The 12,065-nt window shown below is 36.1% G+C and overlaps 2 protein-coding genes across 2 annotated transcripts; one reads left to right on the top strand and one right to left on the bottom strand.

Moving 5' to 3' along the window:
• Positions 1-10: 10 nt before the first annotated feature.
• On the bottom strand, positions 11-2,744 carry LOC128004146 (uncharacterized). The gene is made up of 5 exons (XM_052592577.1): positions 2,709-2,744; positions 2,331-2,495; positions 2,094-2,195; positions 1,765-1,980; positions 11-1,137 (listed from the first exon to the last, which is right to left on the bottom strand). Exons 2-5 carry the CDS (start codon positions 2,493-2,495, stop codon positions 769-771), a joined length of 852 nt encoding a protein of 283 aa, XP_052448537.1. The 5' UTR covers positions 2,709-2,744; the 3' UTR covers positions 11-768.
• Positions 2,745-9,887: 7,143 nt separating this feature from the next.
• Positions 9,888-11,595, top strand: LOC128004114 (ependymin-2). The gene is made up of 6 exons (XM_052592576.1): positions 9,888-10,021; positions 10,141-10,175; positions 10,512-10,646; positions 10,769-10,955; positions 11,078-11,162; positions 11,273-11,595. Exons 1-6 carry the CDS (start codon positions 9,937-9,939, stop codon positions 11,394-11,396), a joined length of 651 nt encoding a protein of 216 aa, XP_052448536.1. The 5' UTR covers positions 9,888-9,936; the 3' UTR covers positions 11,397-11,595.
• Positions 11,596-12,065: the final 470 nt, after the last annotated feature.

The raw sequence follows: 12,065 nt of genomic DNA, 5'->3' as shown, positions 1-12,065 counted from the left end.
CTTAGTCATTTTATTCAGTACATATACAGAATACATACAGTATGCACTTATTTATGAACAATAAATATTGTAATACAAAAATTTGGCACATATTTCACATAAATAAAATAAATAATTTAATAAATAAGGCAAAGTGGAAAGTACAGGGGAATGACAACAAAAAGGGGATGTAAAATGAATCTCATTCTGACCTCTGATTCGCTGATTAGCAGTGGAGGAGGGAAGTGGGGTGTTTGGGGAATTTCGATCTTCCAGAATGGCTGACTACCCCTTTTTTTGTTTCAGTTAAATTGTCCAATATAAACAAAATAATTTGCTGTTTGTTAAGTGCTTAGCTTTCAATCAGAGCCATATACATTCAAGTGATTATTTTATCAACTAAAAATACTTAATGGTCAAATAACACTGCTTGGCAATCTCATAACCTACAATAGCTGCCTGCTGAAGTGGTCCTCCATACATGGAAAATGCTCCAAATACTTAAATATTAAATACATAAATGCAGTTTAAAAAAAATAAAAATCTTCTCACATTAGGGAAAATATCTGTTCAGTTAGTTGTAAACAAACAGTAAATAAACTAGTAATTATTTTCATAAATAAAATAATTACTGATCAGGGTAAACAGAAACTGTGACATGAAAATGTTTAAGGATATGAATGTTAGTGTATTCAATTATGTATTTCCTTGGTTTTGTTTTATACTTCCTGTGTGACACTTTTTTTTCTTTTGTTTTCTCAGCTTTGTTGATTTGCTCATACATGTTTGTCAGTGTTTAGCTTGGAGCACAGCATAATCTCGTGCCAATCTGCTCAAGTACCGTTCCAGATCTCTCAGTATCACATACCCTCTCAGATGCTGGATCCAACGGGACTTCTCTGCTGTTGTTGTCCGCTGAGTATCCACAGATAGCTTGCCTCCCGTGAAAACAGAGGCTGCTGATGCCTGGGTGGGTTGTAGCAGGCTGACAGAGGATTGTGTGGAACTGCGAGGATTATTCATCTGAGATGGGGTCTGGAGTACAGTGGTGCTCTCTGTGGAGTGATGCATGCTGGGAATCGGACTGGAAGATGAAGTTGAGTGTAGGGTATGGAGAGGTGGGGACTTTGTGGATGCAGTGATACTCAGACGGTTTAACTGCAAATAGACAGAGAGAAAGCATTAGTAATCTGCACGAGTCAGCATAATTAATCATGTTGTTTTTGTTCCAAAAAGCAAGATTTTCTTCGTAACACACATAATAACTCTACTCATTAGAGTTTATATATATATTTATAGAATTCATATTTGACATGTGGCTGAAACCCTGGCTTTAGAATATCACATAATTATAGAAATATTGTAATAATAATATGATTATAATATTAGTAATATTCTAACTAAATATTTTTATTTAGAAGTCTCAAAAAAAAAAAAAAAAAAAAAACTAGAATAAAGAAGTGGATTTTATATATCCAATCAGTTAGAAAAAGATCACACAGAGATCACAAGACAGACCAGAAAACATGACTAAACACTAGGCTACATTCCAAAGTCTTTACTGTTGTTATTCTTAGATTTAAATATATCACAAATAGTTTCTATATACCCTAAAAAAATCCCCTTGGGTTTTTTTAGTAGATATTCTGGAAAGAGCCCCCCTGTTTTGCAACGTAAAGGGGTCATGATGTGTTGCTCGTGGGAATTGTGTCATCGTTTCACCAAATTACCTACAGTTGGGTGGGAAGTTATTATGTAGGCGATCAAACAAGTGTGCACTTGTACCTGAGAGTTGACTTGTTTCATCAAGTCCCGCAGATCTATTTGCAGACTGACGAAACTTTGGCACAGATTGAGCTGAGGCTTCCCTCGTTTGTCTCTTCTCTGCTCTCTCCTGTCTTTCGTGGCATCCCTCTCTCTCTCCAGCTGCTGGCGTTGAGCTTCCAGGTGAGTCCAGAAGGTTTGGAGGTTGTGAGAGGCCAAACGCAAACGCTCATTGTCCTGACCATTACAAACGACATTAGAATATTCTATCAGAATGGAAACCAATATATTCTCACGCAGTAAAATATATAAAAGTAAAACTGAATGCGTGCTAAAGATAGGATGCGCACCTGCATGTGTAGCCAGGTCTGATAGCTCACAGTAACCGCGGGAAGTGTGCTCAACATCAGCTCTCTGTACTCAAAGAGCTCGTCGCCAAACAGCTGCTGTTTCTGTGAGAAAATAAAACAAATCCGCATTGTATCAACATTTAGATACAAACTGGATAATAGTGTAATGTTACAGAACAAATCACATTGTCGTTAATATGTTTCGGCTTCTACGGAAACAGTATCGAGTTCTCTTACGTAGCGAGACAGCACTTGTTGGACGCGTGCGCGAATAGTCCGAGTGAGGCGCAGTGAATTGGTGAATGACAGTGCTCCCCTGTGGCCAAGAGGGGAGGAGGCGACTGTAGACACCATACAGATGATTGTGAGGATGCAAAGAGGAGTCAGACACCGCGAAAACATCTGGGAGAATAGAGAGAGAAGCTTTCCGATCATTCAAAGTAGTGGTACCTTCAATAGGCTACTATGCAGATGCAATGATGTATAATAAAACACCGTGTTCACAGTTTTATTCGCCAACGTGTTTATTAATCAAATTGCACGTCAGAGATCATCCTCAGTAAAACTATTTCTAATAACTATCAGGATATAATGTGATGATATATCGTCTCTTACCTCTGTTGGAAAATCAGCTCTTGATTGCTCAGTCGCCAGCAGTGATTTGAGATGATGATGCACTGCAGATTACATCTTATATTAGCTCTAATCGTTTCGGTTTCGTTTTTTTTTTTTGGAAAATGCCAGTTTTTTAGTTCTTCTTTTCAGTACCTACGCCTATAGCTCGTTACACAGTTTCAAGAAGTACAGTGTAGTCTTGAAAATTGTGCTTTACTTTCATGTTTTCATGTATTGGATATAGGTCTGTCTTTTTCTTTCTTTCTTTCTTTCTTTCTTTTTTTTCCAGAGATTCCAACTTCTGCTGTCCCCCAGAGAGCTGGCGCTTTCACTGATTTCACTGGAACTGGAACGAAATTACAACTAAACTGACTAAACAAAATAATAAACACATTTAGAGACCCTGACAAAAATTGTAAAGAAACAAACGAGCTATCCTAAATTAGGATGTATAGATGCTTCTGATAGAATTTAAATAAGTTAATGATATGCAAAACTCATTTCAAATCATCAGTTAAAAGATATTCAATATTTATATTTAAGTATATTTAAAACAAATGATATACTCTTAAACTAGTGTTGTATATCTGACATCAGGGAGTGTTTTCAAATCCATTGCAGAAAAAAAAAGCATAGCAGAAAATGTTAAACTAAAGTATAAACAAATGACAAAATTATAAAATTATAATAAAGCATAAACTAATGTGTAAATTGTATTTGCATTACATAATTACAACCGGTGGAACATGGAAACTCACTTGACAGTCCCTTTGGGGAAGACCCTCCCACGCACAAGTCTCTGTCTCTCTCTGACACTGTCTTACTCAACAGCTGCTTTCTACATGAAAATGACATTTTGTTTTGCCCCATGACCAGCTGGGGCATACATTCATAAAAAGTACCTTCTTAAAGGAGACCACAATATTTGTCAATTAGAAACATCTGTATTAAAAACTCACAAAATTCATGTTTCACTTGCTCTAGAAATAATGCATTGCACCTCTATATCTCTTTTACATTTATTTGCTGTAGCAAATCTTTCATTATGTTGGGGCCTCCATGGATTGGATTTGTTAGTCCAGAACATCCCATAGATGCACAGTTGGATAGAGATCTGGGTAATATTGTAGGCAAAGCAACACCTTGAACTCTTTGTCAAAGTTCCTTTTACCATCCCTGCACAATTTTGGCAGTGTGACAGGGTGCATTATTCTGCTGAGAGGCCACTGTCATCAGGGAACACCATTACCACGAAGATTGGATGGTCTAGGTAGGAAGGTGGTATGTGTCAGAGTAACATCCACATGAATGCAATGATCTATGGTTACACAGCAGAATGCCCATGACCCTGGCACCAGTTTACTGGTTGTCTTCTTTGCACTACTTGTTGTAGGTAGTAATCACTGCATTCCAGGAACGGGAAGACTTGCTGTTTTGTAGATCCTCTGACCCAGTCATAAGGGCATCACTGTTCAGTCCTTGTCCTAGTCACTCAGGTCTTCTTGCATGCCCATTTTTCCTGCTTCCAACACATGCAATTCAAGAACTGATTATTCATTTACTGTCTAATTCATCCCACTCCTTGAGAGGTGTGATTGTAACAGTATGTTATTCATGTCACCTGTCTGTGGTTTTCTTGTTGTGGTTGATATATTGCTGAGCAAAATTTACTTCTTTTATCATTTTCTGCATTTCAGGCTGCTTGTGGAAATCAGAAATGGTTTAATAATAATGTAAATAAATGTTTATTTATTCATTTATTTACAGTTCTCCAAAACATTTCTGACCTGCAAGTCAGAAAATGGAAGGCAACCATGGTAAGTGTAATTCAGTGTTGGCACATGGCTCACTGTTTGTTTTGAGCAACAACTAAAATACATTGAACAATAGAAAACAACCGTTTCAAAAGAAAATCCTCTGGATTGTTCTCGTACATTCCCAGTGTTTATTGAATTTACTTTCTTTCAGTCTGTCTAACCTGGGATACCCGAATACTACAAAATATTTTTTTCATGTCTCTCCTTTTGTGAGGGAATATCCGTTCTAATGACACTCAGCAATTTCATTTGCTGTGAAGACATGAAGTTTAAGACATGCATCATGGTGTCACTGGATGTTGAGTTAATCATATGACCATCGTTTAACAGAAGATGCCACACATTCAGACTAGCTATTATGCAAAATGACAAATATAGTTTACAGTGAGTAGAAATGATGAGGTTTATTTGGTGATGCAAAACCACAGTTGCACCACATGAGCATCTCACTTCACGTTTTTCCTCGCCAGAAGTTTTGGCTTGAGCAACACTTCATTTCTCCATTGCTCTCTCTCTCTCCCTTGTCACTCTCTCTCTCTCTCTCTCTCACTCTCTTTCTCTCTCTTTCTCTCTCTCGTCACTCTCTCTCTCTCGTCACTCTTTTCTAACACTCTTTCTCAAGTGATGTTAATTCAATTGTCATAGAGAAAAACTTTTCATTTAGGAAAATATATATAAATATATTCACATAATTAAAGAGGTAATTATAGAGAGCCAATACAACTCAGTATATTTGTTTTCATTCTATATTCAACATAAATGTAAAATGAAAAAAGTTGAAAATATACTTGATTTTTAAGAATTTGATAAAAGTCTTCCTTTTATGTTATTGGCAGCAGCACTAGAGATACATGCCCTTGTAAAGAGAAGTGAACTTATTATTTTTTTTTTTATAAATTTGCCCTTGTAGTGTTCTTGAAAGTATATTTACACACACACACACACACACACACAAAAAAGAAAAGAAAAAAATATATATTTATAACTGTAGTTGCAGGTAATATAATATTAATGAAATAAAAGGTCACTTAAATGTACATTAAGAGCATCCTTTTAAGTAAACATTTAAAAAAGTGCAAAAGTTTTACTTTAAATATTTTGTCATGCTTAAAAGTAGTTATTTTGATGTATTTACTAACATAAAGCACAAGTACTTGATTATAGTTTGAATTGTTATTACATTTAAACTTAATATTATGTCTAATTAATTGCTTCATCATAACAAATGTGTTATTACATATATATTTAAAAACATGACACACCCATTTTAATGGAAATATATGAAAGTATATTTTAAATGCTTGCCATTACTTTCAGCAGTACACTTTAACACCACAGTATTTCAAAGACAACAAAATGAAGAAATTACATATAAAGATGTACTTAAGTTAAAAAAACAACACTCTAATTATACTAACTGGATATGACATAAATTATGTACTCTACACATATTTTAATTTAATTGTAAATAGCATGGTGTTTGAAATCATTACATTAAATTTGTACACAATTGTGAAATTATGTACAAATGATTCAGAGATAATCCAGAGAGCATCTTGATTATTTGAAAAGCAGTTCATGTGGCAAATTAGAAATACTGCAGAATCAGAATCCGAAATATTTATTTCTCGTTTTACATCATAATGTTACTTTGATTCAAAAATTTAAAGAAGTCCCCCAAAAAAAAATCCAGATTGACTACATTTCGAGTTCCAGCTTTTTTATATGGTTTCAGACTTTTTGAAACCTAGTGTATAGAAGAAGTACTGGGTGATTTCTTAGTTTGGCCATAGGCTTCTTTTTCAAGTAAGTCTAGCAAATCCTGTCATGATTCTTCAACTGTAGGGGGCAAAAACAGAGAAGTAGGGTGAAAACCACATGGGTGGAGGCGGAGCAAAGCGGTGATGTACAGTTTGTCATTTCTTGTTGTTCCGCGGTGACCCGTGGGAGGGGGTAGTTCTCATCTCACAGACACCCACACAGATTTGACTGGGGATCACGATGTCTACGGACATATATGACTGACATGATTATGTATGAATGCATCATTTAGAAGATTTATATACACATAAACTATTACATGTGTATTTAATGCAGGCAAAACCATGCATTTGCATAGCATGTTATGATTTAAACAATGAATGTGTCATAAATACACTTTTGATATCAACTTCCCTCCTGATATTGTTCCAGTAGTTCTTCCTCTTTTCTTTTTCCAGCAGTGTCTCGATTTCCGTTTGCTGTCATTCTTAGTCCTGACTCATCCAATACTGTATATGAGTTTTCCTTGTGACACACCACTTTTTTTTACATTTCTCAGCTAAAACTTATGATCTCACTTCTCTCTCTCTCTCGATTTCTTTCTCCCCTTTTTTCTTTCTCAACTTCTCTTTCCCTTATCCTCATTTCTCCGGATGTTTAAATTGCATTTTTTTTTTGTTAAGCTAGGTTATTATCACGACATGCACTCAAGGTGCGTGTCAAGCACTCATGACATTTGGTTTGATATTGACATATTAATACGCAGTTGCTGCAGATTTGTCAGCTGTACATCCATGATGTGAACCACCTGCTGGATCGTGATTCATTGTCGTATTCAAGAAACCAGTTTGAGATGATTTGAGCTTTGCAACATGGTGCATTACCCTGCTGGAAGTAGTCATCATAAAATGATGTGTTGATAAGTTGTGTGTTCAGAGATGCCCTCCTGCATACCTCTGTTATAACAAATGGTTATTTAAGTTACTGTTGCCTTTCTATCAGCTCAAAGTCTAGCCATTCTCTTTTGACCTTTGGCATCAACAAGGCATTTTCACCCACAGAGCTGCCACTTATTTTCTCTCTTTTGGACCATTCTCTGTAAGCCAGTCTGGCAACAACAACTATGCCACATTCAAAGTCAATTAACTCCCCTTTCTTCCTCATTTTGATGCTCGGTTTGAACTTCACATTGTCTATTTTCAAGATGTTTGATCTTGACAATGTCTACAAGCCTAAATACATTGTGTTTCTGCCATGTCATTGTCTGATTAGATATTTGTGATGAACAGGTGTACCTGAATAACATGACAATTGAGTGTAGCATTCTCAGCTGCAAATATTTATAAGACACTGCAGATCCTTCACCAAATAACAGTATGGCATTAGGTTTTATTGACAAATAGACTAGAGAAAAATAACAAGACTTGATTCTGGGTAATTCCTGATCCAATGCTGGAATCCTATAAGTGAGCCTAGACCACAAACTTAAGTCTGCTTAGAAGAAAACCGCCGAACTATCAGATGTTGGTGAGCACCTTCAGGCCCATTAGAGCAAAGTTGCCCAATAGTCTGATGAGGCTGTAACTTCCAGTGTGCGCACATCCACAACTCAATCGGGGGAAAGAGGCTGTTACTTTCAAATGATCCACAAGATGGCAATGGTAGCCTAAAGCTATCACTGTAGAAGAAAGCCTTTTCTTTTGTAAATTCTTTTGGGAATGTACTGCATGGGCCAGCAGACCTCTTGCTAGAGCTTTTATATGAATTCAGTGTACATAAAAATATCCAAATACTGTATATTCATATTAAAAATGCAAACCAGAAACAAGCTCATCCTTAAACATCAAAATAAGAAAAATAATACTGAATTGAAATAGTTAACTGAAATAGTGATTGATAACCACCCATGAAAGGAAGTTGAAGTTGAAAATAAAACAAAGATTATTGGACTATTGGAAAATGCTTTTTCACTTTCGGCCTACTTCAAAATTTCATTTTAATTCAGTGTGTTACTTGCTGTTTCTTTTACAGTTTCTGTATTGTTTGTGAAATTTACTAGCAATTACTAAGTGAAACTTGTTTCTACACCAAATGGTTTTTTTTTTTGTATGCCTCAAATGCTTCCAATGACAAGTTGTGTGCAGTTAATTAAAGAGAGAAAGAAAAAAAGATCATTTTAAAACATTGTTCTGTTTCTATGAATAAATTGATATTATAATAATGAAAAAAAAAATTATGTATGGAAAATGTTCTAAGGAAATGCAATAGTAAATCTGTTTCTGTCATTTAGATTTGCGCTTAAAATGTGATTTTGATGAGATTTTTTTTTTTTCTTACATGTTTTCCTTCTGGTTCATGTTCCCTTTTACCTAGAAAACAAGACTGACATCAAGCAGGGAAAGCAAATAACTAAATTTCACCAGTCACAAGCATCCCGCATTGTCCCGAGCAGAATAGAGCTCACAAAGGTGACTGCAGTTCAACATCTGGGCTCTGATAGTTACTACATCAACCACACATAGATGGTCACCTCATCTTTTGGTATTCATCTTAGATTCATAATGAAAAGCTTCTTTTGCTAAGGCTTTATTTTTTAAGCAAGGCAGTTTGGAATACATGTATGCTCTACATAATTCACAGTTTGTAGCAAACACCAGCACAGGAATCGGAATCACTCTGACCTTTACATTCTGAGAAAGCAAATGTATTTTTTTGAAAGATCCAGATTTCGCAACAAGCATCAGCTTAACACGCACTGCGTTTCTTTAAAACTGATCTAAGAACAATTTTCGACGATAGGATCTTTACCATCGAAACGTAAATGTCAGAACCAATTCCTGACAATCCCTGGCATAAAACAGCAATAGTGAAAGTGGCCTAACAACATTTAGGGGGATTTCTTGTGTCCTCTTTACAAGAAAACAGAATCAATGAAATATAATCGAAATTCTTGATATGCAGTTGAGTTTCTAGATATGCAGTTGGGTTTGTGCATGTCTCAGGTGTAAAAAACAACAACAACAGCATGTAAATGAGCAGTTTGTCTTCGTCTTGTCCGATTTCCAATGGTGCAAAAATAAGTAAAATCACAAGAGTGACAAAACAACTGACCAAGAGCATTGTGGTCAATTTTTAAAATGTAAAAATCAGATGCAAATACTTCTAAGTATTGCAAGTGCAGTCTTCTGTTAGTAGAACAGAATGACAAGGAAACCGAGAACGCACCAGATGGCTTTTTGTTTTCACACCTGTATAACCGACTTTTTTTTCTTTTTCCCTTGATTGAGAAGTTTAGTCGGGGCATCCTCGGTGTAATCCTCACCTTACATGAACCAAAATCATGCGATACGACACCAACTGTCTCTGGACCAGTATGGAGCCAGCACCGCTGAGTGCCGATCAGAGGCCGGACGGGGGGGATTGTTTGTATAAATTAAATTTTTTGACCTTGTTTGTCTTGTGAATGGTCATTTGTGCCAATTCTGTCCAGCTTTCAGAAGGTGATTTTGAAACATCTTTTGTTTGTTCCATTGCTGGATGTCCAGAGATGGAAGGGAGGGGGGCATTTATATGGGGTGCAGGGGTTATATATAAAAAGAACAGTCTGAATGATTGTGCATGTGTCTGGACCTGAATAAAGTTAGAGAGCAATGATGCATACAGTCAAGCTGCTCTGTGTGGTTTTCTCGTGCCTTTGTGCTGTTGCCTGGGCTTCATCTGATCGCCAGCCATGTCGTAAGAGCTCTATATTTTTCTCTAATGTTACTTATATTACAATCAGATTTTGGAATCAGAATATTCTCAGAAGCTGCAGTGGATGTGAAGAAATTATACTTTTAATATTTCTCTTACAGATTCACCACCATTGATCAGTGGAACAATGAAAGTGGTGAGTGTACAAAATTTCAAAAAGATGTTTAATATTTGTATCAGGTTGTGAGTGTACAATCTGGCTCTTTTTGTTTAATACAAACACTAGTTTACAGGCATCTACAGTGAACATATTCCCTTGAAAATGCATTTTTAATTTGTTTAATTAGCCTGTGTGATAAAATATTAGTAAAATAAGGCAGTGTGGTGGAGCACATATATTTACCATTGAAATTCTATTTGCATTTAAAACTTTTGTTACCGTAAACCTATTGCAAGCTTCAGAACTATTAAAAGCTAAATAAAAAGTTTTTTTATTGAACCTTTATACTGTTCTCTTTTGTGTCACATGCAGGTTTCAACGGGGGGTCATGACCTTGCATCTGGAGAGTTCAGTTATGACTCCAAAGCGAATAAATTTCGTTTTGTGGAGGACGCTGCTCATGCGAACAAAACTTCTCATACGGATGTGCTCGTACATTTTGAAGAGGTAGGCCTAATCAGCAAATCTGTCTCTCTATTCCTCTTCTTCTTTCAGCTTGTGATTCACAAGTTTTTGGTTTTGTAGCTTTTTTTCAGCAGTATATATTCAAGCACTTTATTTCCACACAGGGTACACTTTATGAGATAGATAGTAAAAACGAAAGTTGCAAGAAGGAGACTCTGCAGTTCCGTAAGCACCTGATGGAGATTCCACCCGATGCCACTCACGAGTCTGAGATTTACATGGGCAGCCCCTCCATCACAGAACAGGGACTCAGAGTTCGCGTGTGGAGTGGAAAGTTGCCTGAACTTCACGGTCAGTACCTGTTTTATTTGTTTGATTATTATTATTTTTATTTATTTTTTTCTAAATCATGCTTTTTGTTGTGTATCAAAATATCGTATTTATTTTTTGGTGGATTCCAATTTCCTTTTCAGCTCACTACTCTCTGTCAATCACTTCCTGTGGCTGTTTGCCGGTCTCTGGCTCCTACTATGGTGATAAGAAGGACCTTCTCTTCAGGTAGAGCAGAAAATAAATTCAAGTTTCTCTAAAAATGTTGAAGATGTCTACATTTTATTGTATCCTTCAGTTTTGCATATCAGTCATTAAACAGCTCTTTTCGGCTTCAGTTTTTTCGGGGTTGAAACAGAAGTTGGTGACCTGCAAGTCTTTGTACCCCCGGCCTACTGTGAGGGGGTGGCATTTGAGGAGGCCCCAGATGACCACAGCTTCTTTGACCTGTTCCACGATTGAAAAGAACATAAGATGATCTACAAAAGGTCAAAGATGGCTGCATACAATAATAAAAAGAGCATTTAAATAAAAACTATTCCCTGTATCCATTTTTCTTTCTTCAGAAAATGTCTGCAGTTTCTCTCTTACTATCTTTTTTTGTGTGTCTTTTGCAACTTGTTTCTTCACTGAAGTCAATAAAGCTGAGCTTTCACTGAAATCCATTTTTGATGTTTGTTTGAAAAAAAAATCACAAATCTGTGTGGACAACAGAGGTGCTAAGAAAATCAGCAATACTACAGTAAAACTTAATGATCATTGAACAAAGTGAAAAGTCACTAAAAATTCTTATTTCCAGGAAAAGATAACTTAATAAATCTTTAAAAAAGAGTTTTATGTGCAATACTGGGACAATATTTTCATACCATGTTATTGAACAGTTAGTTCATGCTACTAAAATGATAAACACATGTGGACTGAATAAATTATAAATGCACAATTTACTTACTGGTTGTTTAGTGCTACAACAGCTTTTGTTTGTTTGTTTCAACAAGAAATACTCACTTATGCATAAGCGATGTAAATGGGATGGCAGGGTCAGTGTCACAGACATAAAGAAAGAGAGTAAAGGGAAGCTTGTGAAAGTTGCATGGAGCCTCCATCTGACATTTCTGCACTGTTTGAGGTTTA

The sequence above is a fragment of the Carassius gibelio genome, chromosome A5 (genome assembly GCF_023724105.1).
Source record: "Carassius gibelio isolate Cgi1373 ecotype wild population from Czech Republic chromosome A5, carGib1.2-hapl.c, whole genome shotgun sequence".
Lineage (NCBI taxonomy): Eukaryota > Metazoa > Chordata > Actinopteri > Cypriniformes > Cyprinidae > Carassius > Carassius gibelio.
Note: the sequence above shows the minus strand (reverse complement) of the source record. Positions and strands in the feature narration are given on the sequence as shown.